Source organism: Agelaius phoeniceus, chromosome 5 (assembly GCF_051311805.1).
Source record: "Agelaius phoeniceus isolate bAgePho1 chromosome 5, bAgePho1.hap1, whole genome shotgun sequence".
NCBI lineage: Eukaryota > Metazoa > Chordata > Aves > Passeriformes > Icteridae > Agelaius > Agelaius phoeniceus.
In genome coordinates, this window is record NC_135269.1 from 6,854,384 (window position 1) to 6,875,771 (window position 21,388).

General features: G+C 40.7%; 1 protein-coding gene across 2 annotated transcripts in view; it reads right to left on the reverse strand.

The window, feature by feature from the left end:
• Window positions 1-21,388, reverse strand: part of KIAA0930 (KIAA0930 ortholog) — a 53,806-nt gene that overhangs the window by 4,996 nt on the left and 27,422 nt on the right. Inside the window, exons 3-9 of one of the 2 annotated variants that reach the window (XM_054630994.2) lie at window positions 16,113-16,217; window positions 14,730-14,807; window positions 9,801-9,902; window positions 9,232-9,372; window positions 7,016-7,210; window positions 4,292-4,454; window positions 1,495-1,650 (exon numbers count right to left, since the gene is read on the reverse strand). In XM_054630994.2, the coding sequence (XP_054486969.1) occupies window positions 1,495-1,650; window positions 4,292-4,454; window positions 7,016-7,210; window positions 9,232-9,372; window positions 9,801-9,902; window positions 14,730-14,807; window positions 16,113-16,217 (940 nt within the window). Of the gene's footprint in view, window positions 1-1,494; window positions 1,651-4,291; window positions 4,455-7,015; window positions 7,211-9,231; window positions 9,373-9,800; window positions 9,903-14,729; window positions 14,808-16,112; window positions 16,221-21,388 lie in introns of both variants that reach the window. The other variant, XM_054630993.2, reaches the window with a different exon arrangement.

The window sequence follows — 21,388 nt, forward strand, 5'->3', positions numbered from 1 at the left end:
TGGCTTTGCCCGTTAAAATCTGAGTTAACCAGGATGCAACTGGGAGGAACTGAAAGAAAAACTGCAAATATATCCTATCATGTGGAGAGGAGAGCTGATCCACTATAATTTATACTGGGATGAAGCAAAATACATTATTCCCTGGCAATATTTTTCAGGGAAACCTGTAAGTGCCATCAACAAGAGATGCCAAGGGGTTTCCCATTCTTGAAGGGACAAATGCAACACCCCCAAGTCCATTAGGGAGACTTCTGTGGGTACAAATAATTCAACTCTTCCCTTCATGCTATAGCCCAAAGCCTACATTTCTGCACCCAAAAACCTGCTATAAAAAAACATTCATCTTTTTGGCTCCTTAATTCCATATTGTCCAAGTGGGACAAAATATGAACCTTAAAACTTCTGTTGTAATCACGGGCATCTTTCTAAATATACACAGTAAAACCAACATGGCAGGGCACTGTGCAGAAACATCTGGAAACTGGGCTGTGATGCCCTTCTCAAGGCTACACAAAAAACAAGGAACATGGGAAAAGGGAGAACACAATTAAAAGGCTGATCAAATGCCACTGCACAAAGAAGATGACATGAGCAAAAAATGATCCCCAGCTCCAGATGGCTCCAGCCACACCTCTGTAAAGAATTAAACTTAGTGGAGGGCATGAAGGGCCACAGAGATAACTAAGGAACTGGATTATCTGACATTTGAGGAGAAGGTGACAGAAGTGTGATTATCCAACATGGACAGAAGGGTCAGAGTGAAATCTTATCAATAAACTCAAGACATTTTAAAAAGTACTTTGATCACTATCACTGGGATTTTAATATCTTAGTACAGGTTTCCTAACTACCCAAGAGAAATGAGCACCTTTCCCACTTCACCCTGCCCCACATGTAATGCTCCTGCTACCTGGAAAGCCACTGGCATAAGTACACTGATTACAAAAAGGCCTTGGAAACAGGGCCTATACAACATGTCAAGCTAAAACAAATGTGAGTAAGGAAAAACTGCAGATGAAAATTCTGCCTTACAGTCCAGAAACTTCATTCCCTATTTCTGTGTATCTTGATATATACCCTAATTCCTGAAACCATATGTTCAACAAATTAAGACTCAGAAAGGATGTTCAAGCTCAAAGCCAGTATTTGAGCATAGAAGCATTTGTGCCACCCTCTTGAGCAGATATTAAATGCCAGCAGAAACAATACATCTTCTGTGAATTCCAAAACGCCTGTGGTGAGAGAGTGAGTAAGCTTGGTAACTCCAGCTAACCTATTGTAAGACTATCAACACAATGATGATAAGGAATAATTATATTTTTTGCTGAAACATTGTTCAAAATCCATCCTGAATTACAAATGACCCATTTTTTAACTGGAATCTGTAATTTCTTCTAAATCGAAATCAATTCCTATTTTTAACAGCATTACAGAGAAATACTTGTACAAATACAAGTATTTGGTAGGCTGTGCACCACGGATGTCAAAATTCACCTGTTAAAATTCGATGCAATGGCAAAGTGATGTATGTTAAGTGTGCATAGAGTAGAAAGTTTTCATCAGTCCTGTTCAGCTTCAGCCACGAGCCCACCAGCGAGCGTCCTGTTCCCGACAGGGAGCGCGAGCGCAGATTGGTCGCGTTGTGCAGATCTGCAAAGGCAGGGAGAGACAGCAAGCCTCAGGGGATTGCACTTCACTGGAACACTTCTGAAACTCAAAAAAAAAAAAGAGGAAAGCCTCCCATTCTTTGTTTAGAGACAGATCACACGCAGGACACTATCATAACTGCTTTTTAAAAACCAGGCAGACCTTGCCTAGCACAGAGTTCACCATTTGCACTGAAGCTAATAAATGGTAGCAGCAGCAGCTGAAAACAACAGACAGACAGGAGAGGGCCTGTGTTACCACACTGCACCAGCAGAACACTGACTCAGCCTTCCCTCATACACAAAATCATAGAATAGCCCTAAAATTAAGTACTTACTCATGCAGAAATTCACCTGGGTAACAAAATGGAAATTGTTTCTTTTGAAGAAAATTGCGATTTGGCAGACAGGGGGAGATTGAACACTAATACCTCAGTTTCCTGCACACCTCCATGCACACCCTGAGCCACACCTAGGACCCTTCAGCTGAGCCATTGTTCTCAGAATTAGTTTAGATGGCCCCAAACAACTTTTAAAACAAAAAGATACCGAGTCCCCTGTAGGCCAGAGGAGTTTTTCCACAGGCGCAGGTCTCTCCCACAGCCACGTGCTGGATTTTTGGAGTGCTTTTAAATCTTTGCTCTATTTCCTTGTAAAATTCAGTCCCACAGGGCTAAAATCAGATGTTGAAGTCAACAGATTGGTTCTGAACCAGAGTGATCCAAGTTCTGGGACTGAAAGCAGATTGTGAACCAAAGAGGAAAATATGTGGTGGCAGCTGCTCTAGAAAGATGCATAGCAATGTGGGAGGAAAAAAAACTGTGAAAATCTTTCTCTCCTTCCCTATACATGTGTATAGCCAAGCTGTCTATTACCTCTTCCCATGCAGGACCACTATGCCAGGAGCTCTGTGGTGATCAGGGCAGAAGGATGTGACTCTGGCAGCTGCAATAAGCACAACTCTCCTGGTGCATCATGCTTGCACACAGCAAAGCCACTGAAGTGGGCCTTGATGGGCTGTTCCTGTTCACCACAGCTCTGTCTGCACTGGGGCAACTCTGCAGCATCACTGGCTGTACCAAGGACACTGCTGATCTTTACACAAGCCACAAAGCCAAGATGCACCCAAATCTCTGCTCCTATCTCTGCATCTTCTGCATCTGGCTTTTTCATGCCAAAATAAGAGTTTCACCACTGCAGCTCCCAAGGAGCACTGGTAGGACACTCAGGTTTCTGAAATTTGTAAAAAAATAGCAATTTTACAAAATTTAGCAATTCTTTTGACTATTTCTTGTAGAAAACTAATTTTTGAATAAATCAATCTTCCTAGCATAAACTGTTAAAATATTCCTCTTTTCATTTTTGAGATGAGGATCAGTAAGTTCAAAACACTAAAGAAATAATTTCTTGGTGTTTTATATGAATGCCACTAAATACCTGAAAAACCTAGAATTTGTTTACTTCCATAAATATATTAGAAGGAAAAGTATATTAAAAGAAAAAGAATTTCCATCATTATCATTGAAGACTCTAGTATCAGACCCTGCAAGACAACCCTGAGTAGGCACTGCACAACCCATGAGGGCTTCCTCTGGAACACCACAAACTCTGTTCTATCCTGGGCAACCTCCAAAATAAAGATACCAGAAACAGGACTACATGTGGGGAATGCTGCCCTTCTCCCCACACTACCCTGTGCCTAGTAAAATGTACTAAAACACGTCTCATTTGAAATAACATATGCTCTGACTAGGCAAATTAGGGAAAAAGAGATGAGTGAAGGCTTTTATCAATAAATTAAATTAGCTGAATTAGTTGCCATCAGTTTAAGCTGCCACAGAATTTGCATTGAACATTGTCACTTCAGTTTGGTTTTTAATGTGCAATTCTTTATTAGCTAAGGTGGTCCAGTGCTGCTGATAGGCAATTTGTTGGCTACTTTCTTTGCTACTTGTAATCTGGAAATTACCTTCAGGTTTATCTGTTAGAACACTAACAGACAGATTTGTTGACTGAATTGTTTTTAAACATATGGAAAGCAATTTGGACATGGATTTTTTGAGTTTTCTGCCTTACAAGACAGGGATATGCCTTGGATTTATATACTATATTCTGAGTCAGGCTCCACCTTGCCAGTTGTTTCCTCCTGAGTAACTAGGATTTAAAGGAAGAGTTCTACAAGGCAATAAACTATTATGCAGACAAACTCATTAAGTTTTCTCTACAAAGTTCAGACCTGATTCAAAGGCAACTGAAGTAAATACCTTTTCACCAGCTTTAACCAACTCTGGATCAAATCAGAATTCAAAGAACTTGTTCCTGAGAACATGTCCAACCCCACTATACCTGGAGAAGCATCCCCAGAGACTGTGGCATCTGGGAAAGGGGAGGATTTCAGCTGCTCCAGTTTCTCTCAAATGGGTCCACACAAAATAAATTTTAATATATTCAGGACTTGTGGGCTCCAGCCTTCAAAGAGATGCTTAAGCCTATGAAAAATCTCATTTTCAGAGAGGCACTGGCTGTATGCAGAGCTCATGTTTTTCCACCCTGCAAACCTTCTTGAAAACCCTGCACTGGGATCCCTTTCCACAGCTCTGTACCCTCTCCAGACAGGTCTGTTTAGCTGTCAGTACTTCTCTCACCTCCACCATCATCATCTCTGAAGAATTCCTCACTGTCATTTGCTGAATGGGACTTTTTCATCTCAGCAATTCGATTTCGGGGCACTTTTCTCTTGAGGGATGGGGAGAAGAAGGAGGGGCGGTTGTTTCGCTCTGGGGTTGGTGGTGTGCTGAAAGAAGTAACCTGAAAGGGAAATAAAAGAAATGCTGGAGAAAATCTTGGCTTTCCCTCCATGTGCCAGAAGGCAATCACATGTGTAAAAATCAGAATGATAGCTGGTATCTAGCTCCATTTTATCAAAGTGGCTACAGAATTTAAACTGAACAATCACCTCAAGATGCTCATCAAGGGGAAAATATTTTGATATATCACAACACTCAACTGTTACATGAAAAATGAAAAACCACTCTCTTCAGATGATCACTTTTAGCAAGGATCTAAAGTCACAATGGCACAAAATTAGTAATTTAGGCATCAAGAATGTCAATTTTATTTTTGCATGTCGAAAAGCAGAAGACTTAATAAGAATGTACTGTGTTGGACAGACTCAAAATGTGCATCTTCATTTCTTTGGCATGCACAAGGCAGCAGTTTCCCTACTGGGAAGGCTGTCCCATGGGATCCTTGTGGAAGGTCAATGTTCCTGGGGAGCAGGGCCACAAATTCCTGAGCCCAGCACACTGAGGGAGAAGTTAAGGTAATGTTCTCATTTATGTGGGTCGTGTTTCAATACTGGAAGGAGAAAGTGAAGCTGGGGTGCGTGCCTCAGAAGATTTGGTCGGTCCAAATGATGACAGGGATGGAACTGTCTGTGGTGAAACTCAAGTTAGGGACAAAACTATGGAGATACCCTTCCTTCAGAGCAGTAGTTGCCATTGAGTAAACTACAATTAAAGCCAAGTACACCTGTTCTGGAGAGAACTGAAACATAGTGCTGATGTAGTGGCTTTGACTATTTTAATAGTTTTAAAATGAAACTGTTTTAATGGTTTCATTTAAAAGGGAAGAAAATAACTACTTTGCTAATGGATGTGAGTAACTTTGATCTTGTCCTTCTTTCTTCACTATCCCATAACCTCCCTGAGCTGGCAAATAACACTGCTCATATCTGTCCAAAGAAATGCAGAGGGAGGTGACATGGAGTGATGATGGCAGCCAAACCAGGTTGAGTGCAGAAACACAACTCACTCCATGTAGTACCTCCATCACTAATGCTAAAAAAACAAAAGAAGGGCATTGTAACACCCAACTGATCCTCTTCCCAGCACATTTAATTTCTAATTTGTGCTTGTCTCTGTATTTAATTTGGGAGTCATTTCATATCACACTGTGGGGGGAACCAGAAACAGACATATCAGCATTAAAACCATTAGCAAATCTAATTTTACATTTTCCAGCTGACACTGAAAGCTTTGGAGACAAAAACTCATGTTGTTCCTCCAGGCCTGATTTCTTCTGGCTATATTTCTGTGGTAGAGAGCAAGAACGTCCAGTTAATGAGTTCTGTGCTGGTAGCTCATGTTGCCTTTTACTAAGTCAGAAACAAAAACCATACTGCCTGCATGGAGATCTGTAGAAGCTGTTCTGCAGATCTTTAAATGGTACAGGTTAGCTGCACTACACAGAAAACCATCCTAGACTCTATCAGGTACTGACAGAGCCCAGGTCTGTGCAGTTATTTTGAAGACATGTTGCCTAATCCCCATTAACCAGGTAAAATGTCTCAATGGAAAATAAGGCTCAGGATTGAATAAAGGCCAAATCAGCATCTGTGCTCTGATTCTATTAGCATTTTACTGCACTTGCATTAAAATTAAGCATATGTATGAATATGATGCAGCATCTGGATCCATAATCTTTGCTTTAGCATTATACAGGCTTGGTGTTGGCAGCATTCCTCAGTGGCACAACCTAAAAGCACCACTTGCTATGAGGTTTAGCAAGCAACCTATAAAATACACAAATTCCACATTTCTAGGTAAATCCCACTTTGCACAGAAGTGGAATCTACTTTTTATTTCTAGAAAACAGGCAGAACCATTGGTTTCCCTGGCATCAAGATTGCTGTTGTTTCAACAAAGCACTCCTCCAGAAGTATGAATCATCCACTCACCTCTGTACTCAGCATTTGCTCAGGGGAAACTGTGTTAAAGAATGCATCTCACATACTGAGCACATCCAAATTACACACAGGCAAACCTAAGGGCAGAACCTGGATGGGAGTTAAGCCCAGCTCCAGCCTGCTGTGGCATTTAGATTCTCTGAAAAAATTCCTTCGCCCAGAGTTTTTCTCCTGGGAAGCTGAAAGGCAGCGAGACAGGCCTCAGAGAGAAGGAAACAATTCTTATCTCATTTGCTTCTCCTGTGTTGTGCTCATGTGGAATGTGTTTGGAGATTGTTTACCCACAAGGTGATTGTTCCATTGGATTCTGCTGTGAGTTGTTTTGACTCATTGGCCAATCAGGGCCAAACTGTGTCAGGACTCTGGAAAGAGTCACAAGTTTTCATTATTGTCTCTTTAGCATTCTGTAAGTATCCTTTCTGTATTCTTTAGTTTAGTATAGTATTCTTTAATATAATATAGCATAATAAAGTAATAAATTAGTCTTCTGATAAGATGGAGTCAGATGCATCATTCTCTCCCCTCCTTGGTGGACTTGCTTTTACAATAGCCGGCCCTCCTGTCTTTGGAACAAAGCATGTTCATGCTTCACCTTGAGAGAGTATTTCTATCTGCTACTTACCCTCTCATGTACTGGGGAGTCTGGATTTGAATCTTCTTCTGTCCCATACGGTGAAGTGTCCCCAGTGGAAACTCTGCTCACTGCCATCTCTGCATGTCCTTTTCCCTGTGGTCCTTTCATTCGGACAAACTCCATGTTGTTGTATTTATAAAAGCCAAAAGACATTCTCTGAGCCATCTTAGCTGCAACACTCACCTACAATGGATGGAGACAGGAGAGAAAAACATGTAATAACAGCTCTACCACTTGAAAATAACATCTTCTGAAAGCAATTATCTAAGAAAAAGTCAGAACCATAGTGAATAATAATTCCTAAGAAACAATTCAAGCCACAATCTGAAGTGATCCCCAAAAAGAAAGTAATTTTACGAAAACAGGTTCTGAGAAGAAACAATTCCTTCAGCCACCCAGAAGGCAGAGTTAGCAGTGGCACACTGAGAGAAAAGGTTTTAATTCAGGTCCACACACTGTGGCACATGAGAGCACAGGCAGGTGTGTGCTCAACTCAATGCAGCCTTTGCTGGGGCACTCACTTGAGTCCAAAAAGCAATAGACAGACACACGAGATTCCTCAAACCAGCAAAGCACACCCCAGAACTGGGTCACTACCTTGTCCCAAGTAATTTCTGACATTCTTATGTTCCCACTGTCAAGGCCAAAAAATAAGGAACCAGCCCCATGCACAACTAAGCTGCACTGCATGGCTCACCAAGACACCCTGACAGCTTTAAATCAGCACAACTGAACTGAAAATTGAACTGAGAACTGAAAAAAGGAACAGACTAATATGAAAATAGTCAAGGTTTTGCTAAGTGAAAATGATGCCTTAAGTTTTCAGCTTTTATCCATAAGTTTAAATGATTTATTGCAATTTTCATCAGTTTATGAAAAGACCAAGATGCTCATCAGCTTGTATTGTAGTGAGAATTACAGAATTCTAGAATAATTTAGGTTAGAAACAACCTTTAGGATCATTAAGTCCAATCATTAACCAAACACTGCCAAGCCTGCCACTAAATCATGTCCTTAAGTGTCACATCTGTTAAATATCTCAGGGGCTGAGATTCCCCCACTTCCCTGGGCAGCCTGTTCCAGTGTTTGACAACTCTTCCAGTAAAGGAATTTTTCCTAGTGTTCAATCTAAACCTTCCCTGAAACAACTGATATCAAATAATCTTCAAAAGCATAGACATTACTCCTGTTCTGTAAAAAAAAGGGTGAAATTTTGAGTTTTGCCTCTGGCCATGATGAAATATTTGAAGAGTTAACAATTTTATTTCATCTAACAAAATAATGTCAAGTAGCTGTGTGGTCAGTCACGACATTCCTAGGCTATGGGGTGATTTTACCAAATCAAATCTTATCTTTCCACTGCAGGGTTTTCTTTTTATGCTGTCTTCAGTGATTCTGCATTCTGACTTATTAAAATAACCCAGCTGCTGACGGTGTAAGGCCACAAGATGATGGTGGGAGAGAAACAACTTTTGTTTCATGTTCTCTCAGAAACCTGCTGGAAGAGTGTAATGGCTTACATTTGAAACAGGGAGATGGGAAATTATTCAGGAACTCTCCTGACAAGGGTAGAAACAAAGAGAGATTTAGAGACGCAGTACATATTGTGAGAATTTCTTCTGTTTGTTTCTAAAAACCTCTCAGGATTGTCTTCATAATAAACCATTTGAGAAGTTTGTTGACTCTTGATTTCAGCACTAAGTCCTGAATTTGAAGGTGAAAGTGCTGGTATTTCATATCTCTGTAGAAAGCAAAGAAAGCTTCTCTCAGTGGCAGTGAGACTACAGGGGTTTTTTGAATACAGCCAAGTGCAAAATACAATGAAGAAAAACACACTTTATCACAAGGTAGTTACCAGAGTTTAAAATCTCCCATGAAATCATATCTTCTCTGAACACAAATATCTATGACTTTTCAAGAAAATGAAGGGGCTCCAGGAGCTGTTGTTCAGGTCCATTCCTGTGTCGCACTTTTGTTTATGTATCCCTCCCTTCCCTCCTCCTGGCAAACAGCAGAGGAATATTCCCAGTCTGAATACCCTCAGTTATCTGAGCCAAAACCAGCAGCTTTCAGCTAACTTGCAAAGCCAAAAAACACAGACTATGATGTAGCTGATCTAACAGGACAAAAAGCTGACAGCCACAAAGAAAATCTAGTCAGAGCACCACTGCTGCAAAGGACATTGTCTTTCAGAAGCTCCTTACCCTGTTGTCATAGACCTTCTTGAGTGCTTCATAGCGAATGGACCCCTGGAAAATCACCCCTTGGAAGGTGTTGCTTTTATCACTGGCCACTAGCTCCACACAGACCATTTCTCCTTCTCCCACAGTCATGTCACTGAAAACCTGCCAAAGATGCAAGATGAAACACTTTGATGCAAAGTTGTTCAAATCAAAATACATTCAGATTCCCATGGCTGTCCTGATGCCCAAGGAAGCTTCAATATAAATTGAAAAGGAGCAGAATATTCCACCCCAGCCTTTCAAAAACAGACTCCAGGCAGTGCACACAGCAAATCACTTGTTGAGATGAGCAGCTCTCACATCAGCCTGTCATGCTTTAGCCCATCATCAACACCGATGCCAAAATCCAGCTTTAAGATCAGATTTCAAACATTAAAGAGAGAGGAAAATTAAATAAAAATAAAATAAGATCTAGCAGAAAATAACCCTCAACTGGCCAAAAACATTTGATCAAAAGGTACAAGAAAACAGCTAATCAGGACATAAGACTGGAATGTGATAAAGCTTTGTTGCTGCAACAAGTAACTCACCTCCTCAAAACTGTCAATCATGAAGAATATATTGGGGTAGCTGATCTTTGACTCCTCTCCTTTGCTGTCCATCGGGTGTTTGCTTGGAGAGGCAAACACTTGCTGAGAAAGATGCAGAAGGAGATGTCACTTCTTAGTTAAATGTGCTTGTAACAGACACATCAAACACAAGACAAGTAATTACAAAAGTATTTTACAAGGCAAGTAATTACCTCAGGCTGGCACTGCTCACTTACACTAGAGATGCTGGGGATCCTGCAAGCATGGCTGAGCTGGTTTCTGACTAAAGCCAGATTTGCAATAATGGCACTCGAGAAATCCTTTCACATACAAGTAATTAAAAACTCATTGCTTCATAATAAATGTCCCTGTGTGTACCTGACCTCTCACCATGGTACTTTGTCATCACCACTTTCAGGTGCCTTAAAGTTGCTGCAATGCACTGCAAAGTAAAATGCCACAGTGTAAGAAAGTCACCATGAAGCAGCTGACCCAACACATTTACTTTAATTTGTTGTTGTTTACTTAGTACCACACTAGGATCAACCTCCCTCAGTAAGGGCAGTGTGGCTGTCCTGGGGTGATTCATAATGTTATTTTATTCCACATCTATCTGCACCCTAAACCTGTTACTGTATCTTTCTGACCCTACAGCTGCAGACCTTGTGTGTGTGGGGTGCTATCGTGGGCATTTTTGAAATTGGTGTGGAGGCAGGTCCCAGGCTCTTGGCTGTGTAGTATTCACATCACAGGCTACTTGGTCTTTGTTCAGGCAAACAATTTAATTCCTGTTTTTCATTCTGTCTTCATTTTTGTTTTTTTTTTTTTTTTCTTGTCTAGGGGAAACTGCAGATAGCGACACTGGGGGCAAATTCCACAGGTGCCCACCTGTAGCAGCCTTCACTCCAGTCCCAGCCATGCCAGGAGAGAAGACTGTGGAGAATCTCTCTCTTTGTGGCAACTTTGTGTTTGCAACTGTAGCTACTTGTAGAAATTGCATTTTGCAACTAGAAAATCTTCCAAGTGAACTTTGAGAACTCTCCCTGCAGTGACAAAAAAAGTGCACGAGTTCGGGGGGCCAGGCCATGCTGTGCCATGGCAGGAGAGAAGACTGTGGAGAATGGAGAATCTCTCTCTCTTTGTGGCAGCTTTGGGTTTGCAAATGTAGCTACTTGTAGAAATTGCATTTTGCAACAAGAAACTATTAGAAGTGAACTTTGAGAATTCTCCCTGCAGTGACAAAAAAAGCCAGGGAGTTCAGGAGGGCCAGGCCATCCTGTGCCAGTGCCCACAGACCGGTCCTTTCCCTCACCCCACAGCCAGGTGCAGAGCCCACGAGCAGCAGGAGGAAGGCAGGGGTTGTCACTGTCAAAAATAGTTAGAAACTGTTGTGAAATAGTTAATAATTGTTAAGCATGTGCTGTTAAAAAGTCTGGTTGTTATATTGTGAAAGGGTAGTTATAAGAAATACAGTATTCAACATACTGTATTGCACCTAAGTAAAGTGCACCACCCCCTCAAGCAAAAATGAGCCAGCCTGGACAGAACTGTGAAGGGCCAATCAAGCGCCTTAAATCTTCATGCAAATGAAGGATCCCAACAGAAACCAATCCAAAGGGACAAAAAACAGGATAAAAAGGGGGCATCCGGGTTGGTGAGACTGTGGAACATTGGGAACAGCCCTGCTCAAGAAGGGAAGAAGATCCAGGGCCGGCTCTGCAGCATCCTCGCCTGTCAGGAACGCTCCTGCTCGACCCGCAGGCCCTCCAAACTTTAGGCTTTACAATAAAAGCTGAAATCACTTTAGTTCCGGGAGTGTGCTCCTGTTTACGACCCCACCATCTTGTCCCTTTATTTCTGGGACACACGGTCACCTGGGAGGTGCCATCTTGGTGTGACGCCATCTCCCCTTGGCCACATGGCTGCCTCCTGCATGCGCCATTTTGGGAACAGGCATTTTTGGCATTTTGGGGCTCTCTTTGCTCCCATGGGATTTTGAGTTACAGCAGTTTGGTATCTAGCAGTTATTTACTTTTTCCCCGCGACTGCTGGTGTCTGTTTCATAAATAAATGTTATTTTTTCACTTAAACCTATTAGTATTTCATTCCTTATTAAGGGAAAGGAATTGGTTGGAACCAAGGGGGAGTTACTCATTTCAGAGTGCCCACCTCTTTTTAGACTGTCTCAAACTGTTGGAAATTATACCAAGTTTAATTTTTTTAACGTAACTTTAGTCAGGGGTTTTGTTTGCCTTTGCCGTGGGACAGGGGGGAAGGGAATTGAATTCAGGGGACTGGTTCATCACTCCATTATGAACTTAACTCTCAACAGAGTGGGAAGATACACAAAAGATAACAACCATTAACCAACATCAACTCCAAACATCAACCCTGGCGGGAGATACCCGGTCTGGGAAAAGAGAGATAAGAGAATGAAGAATGAGAACCTAATTAACATCTGAGGGGAAGAGATTGATAACCAATAGGGAACCAATTACTAAGAACTGTGTAATGCGTGACCAATAACATTGATCCAAATAACTTCTATGGGTTTTGACTGTATAAGTATGTGAAAAGTCTAGTAAAAATTATGCATGATGGAATTATTTTCTCTGCACAATCCAGGCAATGGGTGGGTGAAATGAATTCTGTTGCACATCCTGGCCAGAATAAAGTAATGCTTTGATTCTCTAACACTAAAAAGGTTTTTGAAGAGTTTTTGCTTTTCCTGTAGTTTCAGTGACAAAACCAAGACAATGGCTCACAGAAGGATTTGGTTTCTCATCTGCATCTTGTGTTTTTATTTCTTTCCCTATCACTATGCTTCCTCTTGCACGTTTCTCCCTCCCAAGCAGTTCCTGAACTCCTTTAGTGACTTTGTTTGTGACTTTGTTTAAACAGACAAAGGCTTTAGATTTTATCATTCCAAAAAGATTAATGAGTACATAAGGAGGGAGAAGGAATTCATACCAAGCAGATTTCTTTGCTTCCACATCTGTTTACAAACAAAGCCTTGAATTAAAGAAACCTGTCAAATCTTAGCCCACTGTAAACATGCCAAAAGCTATGGATCTGACCAGGCTGTCAAGTTCGTGACATTCTTGCTACAAACCATTCAACACAAAACATAATTAAGGATATTAGATAATTATCAGAGGGTTGCTTTTATTTATTTGCACTTATGCAGCCTTTATGATGTTGAATAGAGTTAAAAAGAAAGGTTTAAGACCAGAAACATCATTAGAAAGCAGACTCCTCAAAAATGCTACCTGCACAATGCCTGAAACAAGGGCCTTTTCCAGGCATTCTTGCTCTCAAACCAGCTGATGAACAACACAACACCCTCCCAAATTCATCTCCAGTCAGGCACACCTGAGGAAAATATAGTTTATGGAGATCCTATTGACAAGCCAGCAGTTTGCAAAATAAAATCAGCCTTTTTTATACTGGCTTCATGCCACAGGCACTCACTTGGGTGAGCAGAGTAAATTTGTCATAGGTCTCAAGTAGGACAGCAAATCTTAGGCCATCAACATCTGGCTGCATATGGGCAGGAGAAGACACATTTTCTAAAGCAAGAACCATCAGAGCAGAAATGCAGATCCAAACCAGCTGGATTTTCTTCATTCAAAACCAACAGCCACAAGAGTGGATGTGACAATTAAATGTCCAACTGCAAACATGCTTTCACTGCATATGGAATTGCCTTTGCCTCTCTATAGATCAACACAATGATGTTGAAATATTTCTGGTATGTACTGGTAAATTTATGTGGAAAAGGGAAGACAACAATACATAAGCAGTTCCACAGTAGGAGAGTCTAGAAAGGAGGAACAAAAAACTTCCTCTTCATTCTAAATACTGCTCACATGCAATAAGGGCATATCCCTCATCTTCTCCTTCCTAGTTTTCAAATTTGCAAATAATATTTACAGATTTTTTCTCAAAAACATTTGCAGAAGTTAACTTGTGGTGAAATTTGGACTAGCCAACAGAGAAAAAAGCAATGAGAAATAACAGGCTTAAATCAGCAGTGCAAAGTGTCATCTCAAGAGCCTCTAAAGAAAAAAACTATGTGTAATCAATGTAAATCACAGAGACAATAATCAGCATTGCTAGTTCTGTTTGTAGGCAAAGCAAAAGCTCTTTTAAAGTGGTTAAACATAATTAAAAACTAAAGAGCATTGGATTATTTAAGTAAAGCCACACAAGCAGCTGCATGAAGTAAGGGAATGGAAAGCCTGGGAGAAACAGCCATTTAAATGCAACAGGAGCCTTTTAAAAGAAGAATTTCTGCTAGCTAGCAGTTGTTGTTGGAAAGTCTACATTGCAAATTGATATTGAGTGGGGAAGCCTCAGGTTTCTTGTTCTTATCCCAATTATGCTTGTTATTCAGTCTCTTCCACTATGCTAAATCCTGGATTAACTGCATACAAAAGATAAAAGCCTATGGAAGGAATAGCAGTTTAAGAGACGAAAAATCTTGTAAAATAATAAAAAACCAAACCGGTAACCAGTAAATTGCCTGCCATTTAGCAGCTCTACATTAGAAACTTACCCTGAAGGCTCCTCATATTCCAGATCTCATACAATTTCAGATTTAGTCTCAGACTGGGGAACAGTTGGGCATCATATTCCTTCCTTCCCCTGCCACCTTCCCTCTCTCCCCTAAATCCAGCAGGCAAAGATACATACCCTGAAGCATGCAGGGGTCTTCACATTCTTTGAGAGAGGCTATAAAGGACATTTAGATCTCAAATCTAGACAACTATCAACAAATATCACTATACAAACACTTGAGATGCTTCAGGAGGATGAATCAGTCAGACCACAGCCTGAGAACCACTGCCCCAGTTTTGGAGCAGTTTTTAGGATTAGGTAATACTGGATACCAACCTCTGATCCAAAGCAAGAAAAGGAGAAGCTCACCTGAGATTTCTTTTTGTGAATATGAATATCTCCTCCATCAGAGCGTGTGCACACAGCACAGGTCACCACATAATCCAGCTGGAACAGGGCACCAGACAGAGAAATTAACATTTAGAGTTGGGAAAACAAAATATTCATGTGCATGAAGCAGAACACATTCTGTCTCATTTTTTAGCTGTCTGTCTAAAAACTAAGGTATTTTGGTGTTGCCATTTTCTTTACTCTCTTTACTATACTGAACCATCTACCATTTTTTTATTATTTTCATAATAAAGTATTATTTTTTTTTTCACTTAAACCTATTAGTATTTCATTCCTTATTTGGGGAAAGGAATTGGTAGGAACCAAGGGGTTTGGAACCAATTGGTTGGAACCTGTGTTTGTTCACTAACTCAGTGACACCTAAAGCTCTTGTACAGCTGCTTGTTGAAATGCACAGCTGATGGGTAAGGAAAGTCCTGCCAATATTGTTTATCACGAGCTTAATTTCAGCTGGTGGAATAAGCAGCACACACACCCCCACAAACCCCTAAGCACACTTTAGGATAGAAATGGAAAAGATTTCCTCCCTTTGAACAGGAGAAAGAGACACTAATGAACAGCAGTGACATGTTAGAGAGGTCAGAAAACACTAGCACAGCCTTCCAAACAACCTGAAAAAACTTATAGGGAGCAAGTGCAATAGCTCTGGACAGCAGAACCCAGCTGTAGTAACATCTCTGAATTCTGACTGTGGCAAATGTATCCTGGTTTTATTGAGCATCAAATAAAGGCAAAAATCTGCTCTCTGCAGAGAAGTTCTGCAAAGAGACTTCTGGGAGGAAGGAGAGAGAATGAAAACAATTCATTTTCAAGGATGTGTGCCTGCACCAACAATTTCCCATTCTGAGATCATAATGAGCAAAACCTTTAAGGGATCTCAAATGATTACAGTCATATTCAGCTTTCCTGAACCATAATGTACACAAAGAATAACCAAACAACCTATAAGTCAATTAAAGAAATAATTAGTTCTAGCTTCATGTTTCTACCTCCAAATATTTTACCCAAGTTCTGTTGTGAAGAGCAGTAACCCCTCAGCATAATTATGACATTGCATTTACACTCTTCTCTCTTAGCTGCACCAGTGAACTCTAATGGAAATGCTGCTTATCTAAGTCTCATTCATTCTCAAAAAACATTAAACTGGATGAAGCCTTCCTTTTGCAAAACTTTGTTACAGAGCATAAAACTCAGCCTAACTTCACTGCATACAGTTAAAGTTTGTTGTAGAAAGCTTTTAGGACTCTGTTGAAAAATAATGAACTTCTCAGTTTAGGTTCATTTAGATTCTGAAATGCCAATCTCCATAAATAGTGCAAATTGGATAAACATCCCTGTTACCTTCTGCAGGATGAGGTTCAAGTAGACACTCTCTTCCCAGTCAATGTCAGGGTCTCCCAGGCCAGGAAGCTTCTTAGAATCTCGGCGGTAAACTTCAACTTCAACCTGCTAAGAAAATACCACATCTCTTTGAAAACTATTACTTAGAGGTACCTATTTCCAAACATCAAACTGGAATCAGAAGCTGTACATCATGTAGCTTCCTAGTTTTCTGTCAGGATCAGATTTTGCTGATGATGCAAGGCTTTGTGTGGAAATGTACTGGGGAAATATTTTTTAAAAGGTTTGTAGACATAGTTCTTCTTTTGGTTTGTTTTTATTTCTTCCAAGGTTCCCATCCGCGATTTTTTATTGGCAATAGAATTACACAAACTAATGACAGTTTCTGCAAAAAACTAAAGATGTGAGCAGACAAAGGAAACAATCTAATTTAGATTCATCTCCAAACAAAGGAAATATTTGCAGTTCTGTGCCTAAAAGCACAGAAACACAACATGAACAAAATTCCAAAAATACCCTGTGAAACAATAGCCATCCTGTCTCTGAAGGAAAGAAGCAGAAAGAGAGAAAAGAAAAAAAGAAAGAAAACAGGATGAAGGCAGGACTGAGCAATGGCAGGGTAAAACCCTAGCTCTAAGTAACACCAGGGAAAGCAAAACCAAGTGCACAGCAGACACCTTTTCACTCTCTCTTGCCTCTGTATCCATGGAGCCTTTATTTTAAGCCAAGAAGCAGTTCATCACCTCATAACACTGAAGTTTAAACCTCCCTCTGCAGAAGTCAGCCACTAATTCTTTCTGCTGGTAAAATTCACTCACACATGAACAACTTCTCCCAGCAATTACAATGCCAGTGCTCAACAACTCTTTCATGGAATGCCTTGCAAGTCTATCACAGATATTGACAGGAAAAAGGCTTTCTTTAACCATTTTTTCCCTGTGCACCAATTCAGGGTAGGATTCCGTGGTGTACAACCTGTGGGTCAGGGCAGGGTGGATCTTCATGAATCACAGCTCTCCATGGACTGGAGAACATGCTGCATTTCAGACAGCTGAGTCCTCCCAGGAAAACAAAACTGCCCCAGCCAGGCATCTAGGAGACCCTGGGCCTTTTCCAGGTCTGCTGCTGACTCACCTGGCCATGCCTAATCTTTGTGCTTGCTTACCTGGCTCTAGATCAGACATGCTCTCCTGCAAGCATGAAAATAGAAACAACTATGTAAATACTAACTATTTATCCCAGTGAAATCTAAAATCCAAGCTATATATTTGCTCATCCAAATCAGTGACCCTTCTGGAGCTGAAATCCACGATGCCACCTTTGCATCAACTTTTCACAGGGTTCTTGAGCTACAGCTGTAAAGGAGAGGGACCTCAGCCAGGCTGACCTCCCACATGCCATGGATATTTCACCATGTTGCTTCCTCAAAAACCCCAGTTAAATGACCTTTGGCTGAACAGTATCTGGGAAAATACCTTGCTTTGAGAACTCATTCCAATGATTAATCATCCTCTTGGCTACAACATTTAGTTCAGCTGCTTTCCTTTTGCCAGCCTCTGGATCTTGTCATACCAATTTATGTATATATGTGTATATATATATGTATGTGTGTGTATATATATAGATATATATGTATATATATATGTATGTATATATATGTATGTATATATATGTACGTATACATATAGACATATATACATGTATATATGTATATATATACACATATATATCTATATATAGACATATATACACATATATATCTATATATAGACATATATACACATATATATATGTACATATAGACATATATACACATATATATATGTACATATAGACATATATACACATATATATATATATATGTGTATTCAAGACCTTCTTCATATATATATATATATGAAGAAGATCTTGAATACTCAGTTTTGGGTTTTTTGGTTTCGTGCTTGGGCTTTTGGGGTTTTTCCTGTCATGCATTAATCTTTGCTAATCTTTTAAATAAAGCAGACAAAATACTTTTAGGACACCTCTGAGCCTCTCATTAGGCATCACCTCAGAACTTGTGCTCCTTTGCTCCCCACCTCCAGACATGGAGACACTGGTCACTCCTGGCTTCCCTCTCTATACATGTCAACTGCATGATGCAGTTAGGAAGAAAAAAGACCATCTCAGGAGCTGCCTGGCCCCTTTGGTACAGTAAAAAGGCATTTTTTCACACTGAGAAACCCCAGCAAACAGCATGTCTAATATCCCAGGACTTGTGATTCCTGTGTTTTAACAAGCTGGGAAGCCCCAGACGTGCAGAACCCCATTTGGTACCCAGCAGGGCTGCAGAGCAGATACTCAACAGGACACAGGCTGGGCTGGCCAGTTGGCCATCAAAATCCATCTGCTCATGCATCTGTTCTCCAGTGACATCCCTGTCTCTGCTAAATGGGAAGGAAATCAAAGGAGCCTGCTATTTTCTGGAGCATGCAGAGAAGCCCTGTGGGAAGGGTGCACTCTCAGTCCTGTCACACAGGGAAGCTGATGTTACAAGCCTCCACTGGAATATTTATATCCAAGATAATATTTCAAAGGGGACAACTGTATTCAACAATGCAACAATGTCCTAAAATGAAAAAGAAAGATTCTTTCAGATGTTATATGGAGAAGCTTTCTTAGGATTATGGCTACTGAAATTTTCACTGGTGGTTACAGCAGAGCACAGAGTAAAGAATGGCCTCCAATACAAAATTCCAATTCCCTTTTTCTGGATACTATCAATTATTCAGAAGTTGCACCTGATCCTCCTGGAACACACTCTGGAGCCCACATAAAGGCAGGATAATGCCCAGTAGCTATGGCAACTCGACACCCACCATAGCTACAAAGCTGAAACAAAGCCCACTGCAATAAAGCAACTGCAAACTGTGCAAGAAGCAAAGTTCAGCTGCAGAAAAACCACCCATTTTGAAAAATCTGCCTCTGTGTCAACTGCTTGATTTCTGTGCCCACAACCCCTCTGTACAACCAAATGATCACAAACTTTGGGAAGTTTTCCTTGTGCTAGTGTCTTGGTTTAGAGAAAAGTTTAGGAGAAGAACACTCTGGAATGAGTATTTCCACTAACGAAAAAGAGTTTCAACAATCCCTGTTTCCTAGTGGATGAAAGAGAAAAACAACAATTGGTTACTGACAAACAGAGTGCCAATATGGGATGGGAAAAAAGCTCCAATTCAATTGCATATTAATTTCAACACTGAACCCAGACCTTCATATACCTCTAATAAGCAAGTTGACCAGCTTGTAACCTACAGATCAAGTCCACTAAGTGTTCTGATAAACCAGTGGCTTCATGAGGCCTTTGGGGAGCTCCAAGCAGACACTGTTAGCTTTTCCAGGATGCAAACCTAGCCTAGCAGTGCCCTTCTGTCCCTCAAATCCCCAGTGACTCAGACAGATATAATGCATTTCTGGTACTGAATTATTCAGCACAATTCATCAGATCAGAAAACTGGGTCTGGGCTTCTTCCCTTCCCAGTGAAGTTGCTCTCTGTAGCAGAGAACAGAGCATCTTCTTGGTTGCCACGTTTCAGTGCCATTCATATTAAAATCACATCTGATTCTGGCTTTCTTGTCGCCCTATTTGACTGCTGAAGAAGAGTTCTTCAGAGACTGGAAGCAATGTAAAAAGCAATTCATTAAAAATGCCCTTGCAGCCCACACTCCTTCCTAAGTCTGGAATTTTGTGACTGTGATACTGTAAAAGTATTTCAGCTGTACTTGCTCACACATTTAGACAATCAAAGTAGCACAAGAAAGCACAGGGATTTCTGGCAAGGGGAACTGCAAAAGAAAGGTCTTTACACTGCAGTTGAGCTCCTTATGAAAAAAAAATATTCAGAGTATCAATCTGACAATCTGATAATACCAGGGTTCCTTTTTCATGTTTCAAAATGAAAGCTTTGTGTGGATGTTGAACTCTGCAGGAGCCAGTGCTCCTGCTCATTGCAACACCTCTGCAAGTTCAGCACAATGGAAGAGCTGAGGCACAAGAGCTGATTCTGTATCAACTTGGAAGTGTTGGAATAATTGTTCCCTCATACTACCCATGAACGAGGATAAAATCTATTCAGCAAAAAAGATTGAATTTTTAGCCATCTTCAGCATTTGGGTGGTGGCAGGGGACTGCCATGAAGTACAGCACAGAGCTCTTCTGGAGACATCCTGTTTGCTTGCAGTGCTGGAAAAGACCCTAACACTGGAATAGAGCCAGCAATGAAAGATTCTTAAAACTTGTATTTTTATTAGATGCTGAGTTCAGGTTGTTGAATCTTCCAGGCAGCCAGACAGTGACAGTAACTTACAGATTCAGTTAGGAAAACCCTGTGATTTTCTGTGCCAGTCATGTGCCTGAAGTAATTTAGGTTTGGAAACTGACTGGTCACACCACAAGCAGTATTTGTTGAGTCACAGGTCAGATACACAAACATGTAAACAATGGCTCTGTTCAGTTCTGTCTCTGAAGCTGCAGTTTCAACATCAATAGCTTCAGCTTTTTGGAGACTTAACAGGCCTAATGACTATCCTGTGCATTTGGCAGCAACTCTACTCCTCCACAATTCATAATATGCTGAAGAAAATAGGAACTACTCCAATATCCAGGCAAGCTCAGAACATATGCCCAGGATATCTTACATTTATCTTTTTTATTGCTTTGCCCCATAGATGTGGCACCTTTTCAGGTGACAAGGCACAATGGAAGGCAGAATACAACTTGCTAGTCTATCACAGACGTTTCATCTTTCTTTCACAGCTGTGTAACACTGTATACTTGCATCTTTCAGATTCCCAGGAGAAAGTAAAGCTGCTCTCTACAGAAAGATCTGAGATACTCAATCTTGACCTAACAGCATTTTAAAATCATAATCCAACCATGTTAACCTTTCAAACCTGCAATGTCCAAGACCCTTTGGAAGTGAGGATCAGGGCTTACATTTTCCAATAGGTCACATCAGCTGGCATGAGAGGCAGCAGCAAAGCTGGTTTTGAGTCTTGACTTAATATAAAGTGACAAGTCAAAGGGATTCCACTTTACAAAACCCTGCTAAATTCCTTACCCTTGTGAAAAGCTACACTACACAGTGCTTTGGTCTGCAAAGAACCTGATACAAGAAGCCAAGAGAAGATGTATTTTCAAAACTTGGCAAGAAAAACTGCAAGAGTGTTACTGTGACATGCCAGGGCAAGACAGAATTAAATGTACTTCTCTGGGATCCAAGAAGTTCTGCCCTGGC